Source organism: Channa argus, chromosome 1 (assembly GCF_033026475.1).
Source record: "Channa argus isolate prfri chromosome 1, Channa argus male v1.0, whole genome shotgun sequence".
Taxonomy (NCBI): Eukaryota; Metazoa; Chordata; class Actinopteri; order Anabantiformes; family Channidae; genus Channa; species Channa argus.
The window spans coordinates 27,588,611-27,606,893 of NC_090197.1; the positions used below are offsets into that span (position 1 = coordinate 27,588,611).

The window sequence follows — 18,283 nt, forward strand, 5'->3', positions numbered from 1 at the left end:
CAAGGTTAAACAGGAAATGAACACACCCTTCAACTGCTGCCGGTGGAACTTTAAAATCAGTTTCAAGTTTCTCATTTTTTAACATCATGTCCCTGCACTCACATACTGTTTTTAAGTGTTACATGTTCATCACAACAAATACTGAGAAGAACACAGATCACTGCTGAAAGGAAAAACCACTAAAGTTGATTTGTTTGTATTTTCCTTCATTATCTGTAGTATTGCAGTATCAGGCCCCCAACATCTTATGTGAAATTACTATAACACGTTCAAAACAATTACATTTTTACTTGACTGAATCAGATGCAAAATGCATGAAACCTCCAAGTGCTGCTTAAAGGAGACATGTTTAAAATGAAAAGCATTGGTCCCAGAGCAGAACCTTGTGGAACTTCATAACTAAGCTTTGGGAGAATTTCTGTATAAATCACAATTAATGTAAAGATCTGTGTGTCATGTCTGCGTGTTCATATCAGAACATGAATATGTGTGGACACGCAGTCCACACATATTCTAATCAGTTCATGGAAGAAGCTTCCTCATGGTTTTTCTGAGATACTGTGAACAAGCCAAAAACATGATCCAGTCTCAAACAGAACATTTCTAATATGAGTACTGATAAATGTGTAAATCTAATGTACTTAATTAATAATGTTTTAATAATTACTTAATTGTAATTAGTTTACTAATTAAAATCTGAAAAACATTATTTTACAGATCTGTAAATTGGTAATGGTGCTGATTCCTTAAGACATTTTCCTGAATTAACTGAAAAATGTAGCACTAATAGTGAGCCGGTGTTTAACTGATCTGTGCGATCATCATCACAGTTAAAACTTGATTAAAAATGACAAACGTAGCTCTTGCAAATAAAGACTGTTAAGTACGGAGCCTAAGAAAAAATCTTTGTTTTAGCAGTTTACTTAGTTTGCAGTTTGAAGGTTGAATAAAAAGGACACAAACACAAACCTTTGAGTGGAAATACAACATTTAATTTGATGAACTTTAGTCCAGAGGTTAAAAACAAATCACAGAGCAGCTCTGTATGTTTTGCAGCTGGGCACAAAGTAAGTGTGTGTTGTATATTTTACCTCTGGAGGGAGCTCAAATAAGCTAACAGGTGTACAGTTTCCCTCTGCTTCCAGTTTTTGTGCTAAGCTAAACCGGTTAAAACTGAAACTGGTTTGGTCAGCAGCAAATAATGATTTAACAGAAATGCTTCCCTTGGTACAGGTGTTAACACCAGAGCTGAAATGGCTACTAATTACCTGGTGCATTTTTTCTTTTTTGTTTCTCAGCCTCCACTGCATCAGATTTTATGTGACTGTGAATATTTGTGTTAGAGGAAACAAAGGAAGAAGGTGGAACTTTTTTTGTCTCATTTTCTGGACCAAACCACAAATTAATGAACCAGAAAACAAAGTGAAGCCATTCAGGTGTATAGATGCACAGGAGTACAGGTGTGTCTGACAGGTGTGATGGCTGCAGCCCTTTAGCCCTGTGGTTTTATGCTGAGCTGTCAGGAATAAAAGGAAGATCAAGCTGTTGTTTCTCACACAAACCTCAGAAAAACTTTATTATCTTCAAACATCAAGGTCCAGAGTCTGAGTCTCCAGATCCTCCAATCAAATCCTGGGTCCAGTCTGCAGCTTACATCCACACCATTCATTGCACAGGGTTAATGATGCCTTCTAATAACTTTACTGTATCAAACCAGAACCACCAACTCTTCCGTACCTTCATTGTTTATTAGGGACCAGTTAGATGATAGTACTCAAAACCTTTTCTGACTTTAGTTTGTATTAGTACTTAAAGTAAGAGTCTTAGAACTTCATACGTTATTAAAAATTGGGAAAATACTTTTAAATTGTTTATTTGATCTTCTGTTGGTAAGTCTGAAGGCAGAGAGATGCTGATTGGTTGATCTGGAGGATTCCTATTGACAGCAGAGCAAAAATTAGCTTAGCATGGAACTAAATGTGGGAAACTGTTTAACCCTGTAAACATTAAGCCTAAGACCTGGTTTAAACATCAGCTGTTCGTTTCCATTGCCCCGTAGTTCTGGGCAGGTGGGGTAGGGACCTATCACATGAGGATGTGAGTCCAGGTCTGATGGTGATGATTGTGATCGCCAGCTTTCAGTAACACCTGCAAATATTCTTCCTAAAACCAAGAGGATGAGTGACTTTCAGGTGTTTTCTGAGTCCAATCTGAGTCTGATGCAGATCCTTTGATCAGCTGAAAGTTTCACTGTCTAAAAACCTGCACAGGAACAAAAACTGAAGCAGAAGAAACAAAAATGCAGTTCAACTGTTTCTCTTTTTATATCATATGAGGCAGAAACGTCTCAAGGGTTCATGAAAAGCTCAATCCAGACTTTGTGTCCTGATACACTGGTCCACTGCTGAGTCCCAGTATGACCCAACTAGTATTAGTGAGTCTTCAGCACAGGACCAGGATCAGAGCTCCACCATCAGTGATCCACTATTAAAGACTGGTCAGACATGAAAATCCAGTAGTAGTGATTCTTCTTTCTGGCTCTGTTGTATCTACTGTGGTTCAGTAACTAATTGAGGTTGTTCCTGCAGTCAGCAGAAGTCAGAAACAGAAAAGCTGAAGTTGAACAAATAAAATCAGTGAATCCATCCTCATGTTTTTTAGAACTGAAAAATTAAAATAGTTGCAGATTACTTTTTTTAGAGCCCAAACCTGCTGCACTCAGAGGGCTGCATGACGACAACCAGCTCCTCAGTCCTGAAGATGTAGATTCTGTGGAGAAGTTGGTGCTGCTGCCCCATCCTCTAAAAACTAGCCATTCTGATGCATGAAGCACTACCAGCGAGCAGCAGGTTTAACTCTTTCTCATTGGACTTTGTCTAATAGAAGCCTGGACATTTTATTTAACAGTAACAGATACAGAAGAACAAACTTCTGGAGCTCAACTTCCTCTAAGATCCTGGGATCTGACTGTTTTAGAGGTTTCAGCTTCACCTGTTGAACACTTGGTCCTGACCAATGAAGCTCCAAGTAAATACATAAACCTCTGCTCCTGCATTTCATCGCCGTGGACCACGCTCCCAGAACAGAGGCTCCAGGTACAGATGAGCAAACCCCACCCCAACAGGGCTACCAGTGGTGGTTCTTGGACAGGTAGGCAATGAGTGCCACAGCCACGCCCACATAAATACCTGTCCCGATGGTGATGGACAGCACGGCCAGGAAGAGAGCCCGCCTTGAACTGGAGCTGGCCAGGTGAAAGTCTCCTTTAGACACCGCCTTGTTGGTCTGTGGGGGGGGGGGGGGGGGGCAAGGGAGAATGTTAGCAATAGAAAACATATGGGTGCACGTATGCACGTATGGTTTCAACAGAGACCAGTAGTTCCACGGAGAGTTTTACTTGGATTATTTCTACACTGGAGTATTAGTCATTAGTGTCCTGCTGTGATGGAGCAGATTTGTTTCACTTAGGAGATGGTGATAGACTTCCGGAGAAGGACTGTACAACTCAACAGTTTGGCAGAATATCTCTGATCATCCATGATTACTGCAAATTCTCTTTTTGGTTTTTGTTTTAGTTATAAATTCTTTTGCAAACACATTGAATATTCCACTTTTCAATTTTTGTAAATACTTGAAAAACTGCTTTTTGCACTGTACACTGTCCCTGTGAGCTGTTTAACAAGTGAATTTTCACGCAGTGGGATCAATACAGTTTGATCTTACTTATCTCTAATCAGAGCTTCACTTCCTCTGCAATTTAACTACAATGTCTGATCAATCAGATGTCACAGCTCTGATGTCAGCCAATCACAGCCAGTGGGGGACAGGGGTCCTCATGTGATTGGTCCAGACAAGGATAATGAGCTGCTGCCAAAGTGAAGAAAAATGTCCCTGAAGGTCTGAATGTCCAAGCCAGAGGTTTACATAACCAGCTCAGCGACTGTGTGTGTGTGTGTGTGTGTGTGTGTGGTGGGGGGGCTGTTCTCTAAAAGCACCAATCAGATTATCCTCAGCAGCTTAACAAAAACAGATTGTTTCAGTCCACTGCCGAGACACTTTACTGTCAAGACACATTACCTCTGGGGGCTTATGGGTTCTGCAGCTCCCCCTGGTGGTCTTAACCCCCTTCCACCATCAATAGTCTCAATAACTGTCGTGAAGGTTTGGACCAAATAAAAGAAGTCCAGTTTGAGATGTTTCACATGTGGAACACTGAGGCTCATCCTGGAAAGGACTCCTCAAAATAGCAAGCTTAAAGACAAACTCATTTGCAGTCCTTGGACCAGTCGAAGGAAAGTTGGACTTCATAGTAACAAAGTGCTCATTGTTTCTAGTCCTCCTCCTCTGTGCTCTGAGTGACTGGTTCCTGTTCAGCTGGTAAATGATCTGCACGAATATAGCGCCTTTCTACCTATTGGCACTCAAAGCACTTTACACTGCTTCTTATTCACCCATTCACACTCACGCAAACTCACCTGATTGGGGAGCTGCTATGCAGCTGGCCAACACTCACTGGGAGCAACTAAGTTGGAGTTCAGTGCCTTGCTCAAGAAGACTTTGAAATGTTACCAGAGGAGCCGGGGATCAAACCAACAACTGTGAGATTGGTGGACAACCGCGCCACAGTCAGCATATGGGTTAATGTATCAGTTTAAGTAGTGAATCCTGATGTGTGCTGCTCACTGAACTGAGCTGAATGTCATCGTCTGTGAGATCATTAAATTGTGTGGAGTTCTACTGAGATCTGCTACAGATGGACTGATTTCGTCCTTTACGTGACTCACATCCTCTCTGGCCTCAGTAAACTCCCCCTCCTCCTCCTCCCCCTTTCTGTTGTTCACTGATCGATTTCTGTGTGGGAAGCGTTGCCAGTGGCAACGAGCGCCGCTATTGTTGGAGCTGTAGGAGTGCGGTTGTCATGGAAACTGCATCACCAACACACACAGCTACCACCACACCACAACAAGTCCACTAAAAACCTTTCAGCCTGATTTACTGCTCTTCGAGTATGGCCACACAGTGCAGAACTCCATTAGAAGTGTCGACATTTTAGACTCAATGCAGCGCACTGCTACCTTTGGGACAGGTCACCCCCCAATCTGTCCCTCAGATTACCTGTCTGCTCTTTACTTGGAGTTATAAAAAGCCTGAGAACACCACGGCTCTGACATTAATACAATTAATGGGTGATGAACTCAATGTTTTTCTAAATGTCTCCTCTGTGTTGTTTTGCTCCTTTTGGTACTTTTGTGTCTTGTAGCACTGAGCTACTGATCTCCTGGCCCTCCTGGCCCATCCATTTCTGAAAGTTATGCTTGTCAAATGTTTGTGAGGATGTCTGTTCTGAAAAAGACCTGAATGATTGGGGAAGTTTCTGTCTCTGTCTCTGAACTGTTTGCTTGAATTGTATGTTTGGAAAATGAAAAAGGATTTTTTGATAAAGCTGCTGAGATGTTGTCCTACAGCTGCACATCACTACTGATACACAAAACTACACAAAGTACTGTACAATTAGCAGTACATTATGTACTCATATAGTAATTATGGTACATATAGTACTCATAATGACTTCATATCACTGTGCCTGTTATAGATACTGCTGCAAATACTACTGTTGATTGTCGTCATGTACTATTACCTCTACTACTACTAGTAACCTGCTCAAATACCATTATCTCAATTACCCACTACTACTAATCTACAAATACTACAGCTAGTGTTATTAATATTGTATAGTATAGATAGTACTGGTTCTGAAGGTGTTTACTTCAGGGTAGATTGCAGTGCGTCAACAGCTACTACTGAATTTAAAACTGCTATGACTAGTATTTCTGATATTACTCTTTTTACTGCTGGTACGAGTCTCCAAATGACTACAGTCAGGGGACTGTGGTGCAAGAGGTAGAGCGTTTGTCCATCAATCCCACAGTTGTTGCTTCGATCCCAAGCTCCTCCAGTCACATGTCAAAGTGTCCTTGAGCAAGACACTGTACCCCAAGTTAGTTGCTCCGAGTGAGTGTTGGCCAGCTGCATAGCAGCTCCCCCATCTATTTGTGAGTGTGTGTGTAATTGTGAGTGTGAATGGGTGAATGAGAAGCAGCATAATGCGCTTTGAGTGCAATAGGTAGAACTGCCATTTACCATTTACTGTTGTTAGAGTTACCACTACTGCAGGTATTACTCATGCTACTTATGCTACTAATGGTACTGCTGTTAAAATTAGTTTTGTCTTTGTTTATCTCCATCTGTTGGTCTATGTAAAGTATTGGGTTATTTGGTTATTCAAGGTTTCGTTATCTGTTCACTTTTATCTTTCAACCCCTTTTTTATGTTAGTTTTGGTTATGTGTTTACCCCTGTTTATATTACCTTTATATATCTGTATATGTTATATATATTTCCTACCTACTAGCGTCTGTTTGTTCACACCATTTGGTTTTTTGCTATACCCACTTCGGATCCGTCTCTACTCTTGGACATTTTTGATTTACTGTTTGTTGTCATTTCTGATTTGGCCCTTGTATGCGTGCAACCGTTATTCTATTGTTGTAATCTGACCCTGGTAGTTCTTGTATGTGCCTTTTGGTTTATTATTACTTGTTTGGTTTATTACTGGTCAAGATGGGTGGTTTTGCCCACACTCTTTGGTTTTGTTAATATTTGCCTGGCAGTTTCCTGTATGTTTCCCCTGGTCTCTCCGCTGGTATGTTTGTATTCTGTTCCGCTGTTTTCTCAGTGCTATTGTAATCAGTTATTCTTATTCACGTATCCTCCTTAGTTTCTTCCTCGTGTTTTAGTTTTTCTTGCTCCCCTCACTCCTGCATTTAGCATTCTCTAGGTTTCCCAACCCCTTATATCTGTTTTTTAGAACTTATTTCCTTAATAATTGTTTTTGTGTAATCTGTTGCTTTTATGTATTGGGCTCTGTCTGTCCTCCGTTTTAGGAGTGACATTCTGTTGTTTCTGTACTATCCCTGTTGCCATCATACCTCGTCTCGCTGTCTCCTCACTTGGGTCCATACACAAAAACCCTCACACTAATAATAAACTTAAACTACTTGCAGTAGCAGTGCTATTGCTACTAATACTACTGCTGATTGTAATGCTATTGCTTTTGGTATTTTTGCCAGTGCTGGTAATCTACTCAAATCCCCTTTACTTCTCTTACTGCTACTTGTAGTACTACTGCTCCTGTTACTGCTGCTATTATTCTGGTAGTTATATTACAACAAGTCATGTTTTCCTTCAGTGTATGTATTACTACTGGTAATAGTATCTTACTCCGACAAGTACTTTTAGTATTGCTGCTAGAACTACTACTAGTACTGATATCAGCCCAACTCAGGTGTGTGTGGGTGTGTCCTCACCTCGTGTGACAGGTAGAATGCGGCAATGCCGAGCGGCCAGAAGCAGCAGAGCATGGAGAAGACACTGAGGCCCAGGTGATCTCTGGGAGGCATAAGCAGGAAGGCATCCTCACTCTCTGATTCACTGGAGTAGTCGCTCTGACAACACACAGATGACAGGTAACAGGTGAGCCCACTGACACTTTCTTATACTTTGTCACCTGTAAGTCAAAACACAGGGTCAGAATTGGGTGAATGAAAGACACAAGACCATCTGCAGGTGATTTAGCCTCAGTTATCTTCCACCACCTACCAGAACTACAAATGATCTATTACTACTACTACTTCTACCTGGTCTATTCAAAGACCAGTCAAAGATAGTTAACGTGTGTAGTTGAGCTTGAAGTACTTTTAAAGCTGGCTGTACTCATGAGTGGGTTATAATTAAAGGGGTCAGATGCTCAGGCCTGTGGGCGAGAGTTTGAGAATTCTCAAGTGAATAGTCTTAAAAATCACAAATAAATAGTGACTACAAGAGCTCAGTGAGACAAACAACTCAAAATAAGTGCAACGAAACAATAACACAGTAACAAAGACTTGGCACATCTCTAGATGTCCACGTGTCTTCCCATTTTCAACTGTGCACTGTGGTTTCATTTTAGAGTAATGCTCTGAGCTCTGCAGCTTGTTGTGTGTTCAAGATAGTTAGTTTCTATCAAAAATTAGTCTAAAGCGCTTTATCTCTTTCACAGAGTTAGAGTTAGAGAATAAGGGCTGCAGCACAAAACTTCTTAATGTACCTTTTACCTGAGCTGTGACGAAATTCTCCCACTGCTGGGTGAATCACTTTCTCTCTTCACTAATCCCTGCCTCCCTCTCTCTGGCTTTAACAGAGTAGATTAAACCAGACTTTAGACAAAATCACAGCATTTCCAGCTAATCGTCTCTGAGGCGATTGGCTGTTAGACGGCCAAATGTGTCTCTGAGAGAGCTGCAGCTCTCTAATCTCATTCAGCTGGAAGCTCGGTGACTCACAACCGGACAGATGGAAAGAGATGGAGGGATGTCAGGGCACTCAATTAGACACATTATTAAATAAACTTCCTCTGTAAAAAGGCTCCTCACACACATTAATTTATGTAAAAAAATATACCATCTGCACCAACTGACATATGGAGTTTATCTTTTTTCAAGTCCTGAACTATCTGTGACACATCACTAAGATAAAACTGATGCTTTCTTTCTATTTCATTTTTTCACATTCCCAGTGAAATGCTGTTTTATACTGTGTATACTTCATCCATAAGAGCTGTATATGATTTGTCATTCATACATTTATTAACTGTAGTGCTCGTAAACACAGTGTTTGGTTTAGGAAACCTAAGTAAGTACACAGTGTACTTCAAATTAAAAAAACACACAGAAGCTGACGCTGCTAATGTTGGAACACAAATCAACGACTTGAACTCTTGGATGCAGATAGTTCTGTAAATGTACTGTATTGTAAATGGCAGACAGGAACAACAGTGTGTCATCAGCATAATGTGTAACCACAGCTTGTGGTTACACATTATGTGGCCAAAGGGCAGCTTGTGTGAACCAGGTATAGACACCTGAGGAGCCCCACACATAACGTCACCAAACAGAGACACAAGCTACTTGTGCACCTGTAAGTGAAATACAAACCACTTACTTTAACATAACTGTATTTATGTATCACACAGGTCTGAGCGCTGACTTGGAGACATTATTTGTGATTTACATGTTTCTGCATGACATTTACAGATCTTCATTTTAAAAGGCACAAAAATTAGTTTCATCAAATGAACTTTACAAGGTCATAAAATGTAAATAGCAGTATTTCTTAGATGCTCATAGTTCTGTGCAGAACTCCTGTGAGACTCCTGATCAGCACATGTGCAGATATTTTTTCATTCATCATGAGCTGCTTGCCTGCTTGTCTTGTTTTCATGAATATGTATTTTAATTGTGCCTTGGGGTCAGATCAGTAACTAAGTGGCCCACTAGTTCCCTCATCTCCCACAGTGATTCTTTCATATAATGACTGATTCATTCTCAAACTAGAAGCAGGTTTTCTTCAAGTTCTGTTCTGATTATTTTTTTGTTTTTTTTACCATCTGATGTTTATAACCTCTTTTTTAATCTATTAATTAGTTAATAAATGAGTCATCTATCTGTTGTCTCCTATCAGTTTGACCCTCCTAATCTAAACCCCGTTCTCACATATTCTAAACATCCACCTCTCTCCTCCTGTCCTTTTCTCCTCCTCTCTCCTCCTCCTCTCCCTCTCCTCTCCCTCTCTCCCCTTCCTCTCTTTCCTCATCCTCCTCTCCCTTGGCTCTGCAGCTCCTGATCTCTTTGATGAGTCCACAACAGAATTAAAGAGCTGACTTGTTCTGCTGCTGGAGACTGAACACAAATCACTCAGACGGTGGCAGAGGAGGAGGAAGGTAGGTGGAGACTGGATGAGAGTGAGGTTTTGGATGACCTGAGCTTCTATCTGAATCTGATCACAACATCGCCTGCTGGACGCTAGAGGAACTGTGGTTGCTCCTGTCTTTTCTGTCCAACAGCAGGAGGCACTGCGTCACACATCAAATACAAACAGATGAAGAAGAGATAAAACTCCTTACCTCCAGCTCCTGAAACTCGTCGTCATCATCAATATCGTAAGACAGTGTGTGAATCTTTGCATCCTCTCCAGAAAAGTCTAAAAACTTCCCATCAGCGAAAAGCAGCACCTCCTTCGTGGTGGCAGCAGTTGAAGAGGAGGAGGAGGTGGCATCAGGACCCAGCCCCTCTATAAAGGTGGTCTCACAGCAGTCGCCTCCCCCAGCCTCCCCCCACGCCCGCAGTAAGCTCTCTGGGTACAGGAGGAGGCCGGGGGCTGCCCTGAGACGGGGGTCAGATACCGCCTGGTGTGGGAGGAGAGCACTGGGGTTCAGGAGCTGGGGAGGACCCCTGATGTGCTCCTGCTGAGGGGGGGCGTTTACCACCACCTGGTACTGAGGAGACGAGTACACCGACAGCAGCGGCTCCTGAGGTTCCACACCTAGACGGTGGGTGTTGATAAGGCCATTCTGTCTACAGCGCTCTCCACCACCTGCACCCGCTCCTCTTGGCGAGGCTCTCCCCAGTTTGAAATGGGTTTTAGCCTCCTCTCCTCGGCTCTCCTCCTCTCCTCCTCCTTCCATTCCTCCTCAGAGCTCGACTGGTGGCTCCTCCTGCTCAGAGGGGTCTGTCAGAGGAGTTAAGGGTCAGAGGTCATCGCAGGCTGAGATCTCCTGGAACACAGAAAAAGTGAAAACTTTTTCTGTCATCTGCTACACAACATCTAATGTTCGCAGATTTATGTGATTGTTAATGCAGAGTTCGACATCCCTGATTGTGTTTTCTGTGTTTTCTGCAACTTTGATCCTGATCCTCAGCACCATGGATGGAAGGATGAACACACATATCTGCACAAGATTATCAGCTTGTTTTTGGAGTTTTGGTGCAAAGAAATAAACAGGTTCATCAAACCAGATTAGACCGGAGCATGTGGGTTGTCCATGGTTTCCTTCGCATCACGCCACAGAATGATGGTTTACAAGTGTGATAAGGAAGCAGAAAAACTGAATTTCTCTTTTCACAGGGTCATCGCCTCAACTGTGATAAAGCAAATTCTGCATGGGGGGCAGCTAATTCAAACATAAGCAAACGATCAGCCCTGAACCCCATCTCAGCCCCTGCATTTCTTCTATTTTATGATGTATTAAGCAACTGATTTATAAATCTTAGATGTCAGATGGTCCTTGATCACACCACCACCAGTATAATCAAGAAAATGCCTATGAACTGTTTGAAATCCTAATTTCAAATCCTATTTGAAATCCATGTTTGATCCCAATAATGATGACAAGGGATGCACTAGAAGCATTACACTAAATTAATAATGATGAATATTTTCATTCACAGTTTTCTGCTGTCTATTTTCTCCATTAATTGTTAGCATGGTTTCTAAAATGTCAGAAAAATAGTGACCAAGATCAATGATAAATGAATAAAAGATAGCAGCTAAAATCATAAAATATTTTAAGATAAAAAGATACTTTTTAATTATTTGATTCCTCAAATTTTCTGTTAATAAACATCCATGTACATCAAATATTTGAGTAAATGTACTCAGCTACAGTCCATGGAGTAAATACAACAGTAATAATTCTATATGTTGTGATCTTAACATCTGTTTGAGGCTCTCATCCATCTTTTGGATGTTTAATTGATATGTAACTTCCTGTTCGGGACTTAAATCAGCAGCACATAAAATAATCCTGCTACATTAATAATAAAGCTGAGCTTCAAAGCCGCCCGGAAATCCCCCACCTCCGCCCCCCAAACACAAACACGCGCGCGCACACATTTCCATCCCATCCATACACACATAAGTGGTAAAATCTCCTCTGCCTGAATACCGACAGTGTCATTGGCTCTGACGTCATCCCCGTGATGTTGGACCTGTCGTGTGATTACGAGAGACAAACATAAACACACGCAAGCGCGCGCACTTATACTCACCTCCCAAGGTGAGACATGAAAGCCTGCGTCCGTCCATCCATCCAGGCTTCACACCGACCCCTCCTCTGTCCTTCAGCCGGTCTCAGAGCGCCCCGAGCGGCTCAAAGATCCGAGAGGGTCCCGGTGTGAAGGTTCCGGAGCTAAACAACAACAGACGAGAAGGGGAAGAGGCAGGCGGGCTGGCAGGTGTCCGTCTGGTCGGAGGATGGTTCTTCTGCAGAGAAGAGACCGAGAAGGAGAGGAAGAGGAGGAGGAGGGAGGGAGCGAGAGAGAGAAAGAGAGAGAGAGAGAGAGAGAGAGAGAGAGAGAGAGAGAGAGAGAGAGAGCTCATCAGCTGGTATAAGTCCACTGAGAGTGGACGGACGAGGAGGAGGAGGCATGTGCGCTGAATACAGAGGAGGTGTGTGCATGTGCGTGTGTGCACAGTGAATAGCTGCAGAATTGTTGTCCCCGTGGTCCTAAAGGCTCTCAGGTAAATCCTGAAGCCGTCAGGTTTCCTGTCAAACCATGTCACACACATGTGTGAAAATGTGTGCATGTGCTGAGCAGTCTCCAGATTTCCATGAGATCCGCTGGTTCCTTTACAGAGGCTGACATCATCGTGGACCAGTCAAACATCACTTAATTCAGGTTTGGCAGCAGTTCTTTTCATAAAGCTCAGTTGGAGCTGCAGTGGTGAAGCTCTGCTGCTCACCAAAACATTCAGCACATTTGTACTGCAGTGAAATAATCATCTAGATTTATCCTGGCCATCTCAATCTTTTTGTAATGTCTGCACATATATACAACATACTGTAGTAAATTGCAATACTAAGTCTCAACTGGACTTCTTTCTTTTTGTTTAGAAATGTTTCGCTATACTTCAGCCTCTAAATACTAAGTGTATGCTCTTGAAGTGTACTTTAAGTAGGCCTACTCGTTCAAGTTGTAAGTGCAAGTACTCCAACCAATAACAAATATTAAGTGACAGGTAGGAAAACCATTTGAGTTACCATCAATTTAATTTTTTACTTACATACAAATACAGTACACAGCTTTCCTTATATTTACAGCTTTTGTTTACAATTGCACTCTAACTTATATTTCTAATGTATGTAAACACACACACACATTTAGTCCATCCGGACTAAAGAGAAACGCCACATAACATATTTATCTGATTGTGGTTCTGAGATAAACTAGCTCCATAAACATAAATTGTTTATCATGATGGAGTAGCTCCAGCGACGTGCTGCAGGGGGCGGTCATTCACGTTGTTGTTGGGTGGAACCCGCCTTTAGGCAGAAGAAGAAGAAATAAGAAGCAGCCGTAGAGGAAGAGTTGGTCAGTGATGTTGTTCCTGTCTAAGTGCGCAAATGCGCATCCTACAGTGCAGACGTCCGGTGGATAACGAGAAAACTAACACTAGCAGGCTGGTAAACGACACGCTAGGGCGGAAAAGAAAACAGCGTTTGAAGGGGAAGACGGGATCCAAAGGCAAAGTCTGTGACACGGCAGGTAGGACGCAACCATCGGGCTTTAGCCGTTTTCGTCAGGCAGAAGTGAATGTCTGTTGCCGCTCTCATGGCTGCCCCGAGTGTGTAGCGGGACAGGCCCACCTTGGTTCCTCAGTGCTAGCGTCCATAGTTCGTGTACACACAGATGTACTGAGGATGACGCACCAAACTACGTGTCAGAATCTGTCAATTATGAAACATATTACTTATAAGTAACAGCATATAAACTTTAACATTGTATATGAGAAACGTCAGAATACGCTCCTAATTTCGGCATACCATCCTGCAGACTTCAGATCATCAATGAGCTCATTCTAAAGGTTTTTCAACAATTCTAAGTCCCTAAATGAGATCAAGTGTACTCAAATATTTTTTTGATCTAGATCAACTTAACAGCTGTTCGTTAAGTTAAGGCTCCAAATTAGCCACAGTATCTTGTTCAGTTCTCCCAACGTCCATAATTCTGTAGAGACTGTTAACTAGTTATTTAAAATGTGAAGATTTTGAAATGGAGTTTGGTGTGACGTTACACGCAGGGCGTTCATATAGCTAGCTCTCATTAACGATGTAACTAAATAAGATAGTTTTATGAACTAGTTAGCCACTCATCTAACTAACAAGATAAAAATAAAGTTGTTTAAAGTGCAAGTTATATTCTAATGTTAACTTAAAATAGACTGGGAACAACTGCTAATATTAACAGCTGCTGTTAGCTCGCAAATGCTATCTGTTTCGTTCAGACATTATGGGCCTGGCTATTTACTGAACTTCAAAAACTACACAAATGTTACCGAGGTGACTGCATCACTAACAGCCACACGGTGTTAGAAACGAACAGCTTAGTAGTTATTAATTAGAGCTATAGAAGTGCCATTTCGCGTCGGCTGAATGTTATCAGCTCAGAACCGGTCAGTCAGAGTTTGATCAATGATTAGACGAAGCCTGCTAAAGCTAACTGTCGAGGGACAACACGCCCAGCAACCCCTTCAGCACGTGTGATGTTCGGCTTCTAGAGCAACGACGGAAAGAGGAAGCTAAAATGAGAACGTAAATTTACACAGTGTACCACCTAAACCTAATGCAGTTTAATAAAGAATAATAAACCTTATTGTGAACAAACTCAAGTTCGTTGTTGCCCAAGAAACTAAAGTTTTAGATGGAAGTCGGGCGGAAGTAGCATATCATTATCTTAAAACCTTTTATTTATATATTTTTTTTTTTATTAAAGACACGTCATTGAATTTTTTTTTTTCTGGCGCTGGAATTTAACCTGAGCTGAAAGATTTAGACTTATTCTGATTATATGTGCAGATAAAGTCAGTCTATTTAGCTTCATTAAATTAAATTTCTGAATATCCTATTAACCTTGTCTCCTCCTCATTCCCTGTTTTCTCATGTCTCATAATATTTGCTCTGTCTTCTGTTACTCATGTCTTATCTTGTTTCTCCTGAAGTCTCCCTTTGTTTTCTTCATTTCTTTTGACTCATCCTGTTTTCCTTATATCCTGTTGTCGCGGTCTCCTGACATGTTTTTTGTCCCCAGTTTTGGCTCTGTTGTTTCAAATATTTTACTGTGATTTTCCTTTCTCTGTCTCCTTCTTTCTCCTTCAATGTCTCCTTTGTTATCACTTTGGTCTCCTCTTCTGATGTCCCCTGTCTCTGGTTCATCTGTTTCCTTATATGTCTCCCTCTTTCCAGTGTTTTTCTGATGTATCCTCTCTCTGATGTCTCATTTGTCTCCTCCCTTAACATCTCATCTTCTGTGTCCCCAGTGACCATGGTGGGTGAGCGCCGCAATGGAAACCTGCTTGTCCAACTTGGCCCGCGGCTGCAGGCCTATCCTGAGGAACTGATCCGTCAGCGCCGCATCCATGACGGCCAGACAGAGTACCTAATTCGCTGGTGCCTCATCATCATTGATGACGGCTCCAGCTCTGGGGCAGGGTCCAGTGATGCAGGGGGCACGGGTGGCAGCAGCTCCGTGGTGGGGGGGTCGAGCAGTTCCACGTCTGGAGAAACCAAACCGGAGAACATCTTGATGTGGATGTCAACAGAGGACGTGTATGCCAACTGCCCCACATTGCTGGGGAAGAGGAAAACGGACACACAGCGCCCCCTTCAGGCACAGGAGAAACAGCAGGGTGGTGAGGTAGTTGATGGCGACCAGAGGAGTGGTGGGGAGTTCCCTGCAGATGTCACCTTTGATGAGGTGGAGCTTTCGGACATGAAAGAGGATGTGAAGAACCTGGTGCGCAGAGCCAGGAAGCAGATGGCCAAGAAAAGTGACTTCTCCATCAGTATTACCCACACCATCCATGTGCTGAGTGCCTATGCTTCCATTGGCTCACTGGTTGGGGTCTTTAAGGAGACAGGGGCCCTAAACCTGCTAATGGAGCTGCTGTGCAACAAGGAGACGCAGACCAGACGCAGTGCAGGGAAGATGCTGCGAGCACTTGCCTCACATGATGCAGGTAACCACACAGTGTGAGGGAGACAGCAGAGTAAGAAAATGGTGGCTAAAACAATTTGTTAAAAATTTTTCCAATCTCGATTAAATTTTCTGCAGGATTTATTGGGAGCCAGTAGCATTTACAAACTTTTCTGTTGATTTCTCATATAAATTTGAAATTGATTAATTGTTCACACTTAACTAGGCGTGAGCGGTATTTTATTATATACTCAATGAATTGGAACATGTTTCTGTGAGATGTATTAAATTATTTTTGTCGCGAAAATTGAGTATGACCAGTAACAAGAACTGGTACTGCTTGTGAATAATCAAATGTTTCCAAATATAAAACATATTTAAAAGCCAAGGCGACAGGGTTAAAGTAATGCTTATCCAGTATATTGTTGTTAACCTGTGCCCCCCACCCTGCAATTGTGGTCCTCAGGTTGCTTTTTAGTCATAATGGTGGTTCCTGTGCCACAATCAGTCTGCAACAAACAGACCTTCTTCTTTTACTTTCCGCCGTTCCCTTTCAGGGGTCGCCACAGCAGATCATCTGCCTCCATCTAACCCTATCCTCTGCATCCCCTTCTCTCGCACTAACGAACTTCATGTCCCCCATAATTCCATCTATATCTCACAGATGTGCAGTTGTCTCCTGCTTAAACCTCTGTTCAAAATGATGGAAATGCATTATTTGAGGCAACATTTCTTTGATATCTCGAATGTTATAATATGCAGAATAAACATGACACCCAGTGGAGCAGTGTGTATGGTTGCTGTGTTTTTAAGCCTTTGGGCAATGGCAGATCTACAGCACACACAAATGAGCTAATCCAGATTACAGACTTGCAGACATTAATGTAAGTAAAGAAAATTTTATGTTCCCTTTAGTGTCTAAATGGGGAAATACCTTTTTTTTTTTTTTTTTTTTTTTTTTTTTTAATTTAGAAAATGTGTTTGTGTTTCTGAATTATCACAAAGTAGAGGCTTTCACATTAAACAAGTCTGTTAGTTAACTGTAAATAATAAATAACTGTAGCTGTGTCAGGTACTATGATTTAGTGTGGAGGTTCAGACTGAATAAACAGAGCAGCCTGTTCATTCTTAATTTAAGTTGTCATCTGTAAAAGCTGATTTAAACTGAGTGTATCAGAGGTCATTACCTTAACTCATTAATTTTCTGTGTGTCGGAATCCTAGGTCCAAAGGGCCTAGACAGTCTGTTGTTTCAGCTATTGACCTCTGGTGCGAAAGGAAGGGATGCATATTTTAACAAATTTCCTTTTAATCAATATTCTGTTTTGTGATAAAGAGAAAAATGAGTGCTCCCTTTTAAAAAAAAAAAAAAAACATTTTTAATGTTTACAGTAAACTTAGATGAAGTCAGAAATATTACCAGCAGATGAAGTAAATTAATCAATCCAAAATGTTCTTGTCCAAAGTGTCGAAATAGACAGATCGAACATTAGACTAGACTGAATGTGTTGGACATGTCTCACACATTATGTCTTTAAAAAAAAAGAAAAAAAAAAGGCCAAAACTTTTAACAATAAATAACAACATGTAGTGTTTCAAATAAATGAAGATGTAAAAACTTTATCTACATGGTTAGAGGTAGTCTGGATGTTGGGAACACCTACAGTGCTGGAACGTGTTTAATCGAACATTTCGTAAAGAAGATTGTTTTTCTGTCCAAAATTTAAAAAATTTCCTCAGTGGGTTTTACAGAATGTAAATACCCTCTGTTTTTGGACTCTTTAATCAGAGGAATTCCTCCCCCCCACCCCCAAAAAAAAAATAAAAAATCAAACTTTAACTGGAAAAGCTGGAACAAACCGCCGAAGGAGCAACAAATGAGATGTCTCAGGTTGGACAGATAGGAAGTAGAAGAAGACCTACAAGTAGATATACTTTATGTACAGTAAGGATGACAATATCAAAGATTCTAAACATAAAAAATGCAATTTCATGCTAGGTTCTAAATGGTTAATATTCTGAATATTTAGCTAGGGGGGCAAGGAAGGGAAACGCTGATCATGTGATTCGTAGACAACTGCTATTGCCCACTGCCCAGCCATCAATGTTGGTGTTGTGATGCCAACAGGGTGAACTGGAATCACATGACCACCTCTCCACTGTGAAGTCCAGGAAAGAGAAAAGAATCTAAGCACACAAAGATCTTAAAAACCAAACTGTCTGCATAAGGAGAGAGGTCCCAGCACAGAGAGCCTGACAACGACTCGAGCAGAGTCTAAAGGCTCATGTTGAGAGATGTCGTAGTTTTATCGGTTTTATCTGTTGAGATGATAGGTGCAGTATCAGCAGATAATTGTCACTAGAGCTGTATAGAAGAGAATACATTTTTCAATTACAACTTGTATTTGAACAACCCTAATTCTGGCTTAGAATCTTT

General features: G+C 41.6%; 2 protein-coding genes across 6 annotated transcripts in view; one reads left to right on the forward strand and one right to left on the reverse strand.

Moving 5' to 3' along the window:
• Window positions 1–295: 295 nt before the first annotated feature.
• LOC137130591 (synapse differentiation-inducing gene protein 1) lies at window positions 296–12,241 on the reverse strand. The gene is made up of 4 exons (XM_067510955.1): window positions 11,924–12,241; window positions 10,000–10,650; window positions 7,367–7,504; window positions 296–3,285 (listed from the first exon to the last, which is right to left on the reverse strand). The coding sequence occupies exons 2-4, from the start codon at window positions 10,558–10,560 to the stop codon at window positions 3,127–3,129; spliced, it is 858 nt and encodes a 285-aa protein (XP_067367056.1). The 5' UTR covers window positions 10,561–10,650; window positions 11,924–12,241; the 3' UTR covers window positions 296–3,126.
• Window positions 12,242–13,251: 1,010 nt separating this feature from the next.
• LOC137130664 (cullin-9) overlaps window positions 13,252–18,283 on the forward strand; it is a 41,025-nt gene continuing 35,993 nt past the window's right edge. For all 5 annotated transcript variants that reach the window (XM_067511088.1, XM_067511097.1, XM_067511107.1 and 2 more), the window contains exons 1-2: window positions 13,252–13,420; window positions 15,192–15,890. In XM_067511088.1, coding sequence (XP_067367189.1) covers window positions 13,279–13,420; window positions 15,192–15,890 — 841 coding nt within the window. In that variant the 5' untranslated portion in view covers window positions 13,252–13,278. The remainder of the gene's footprint in view (window positions 13,421–15,191; window positions 15,891–18,283) is intronic.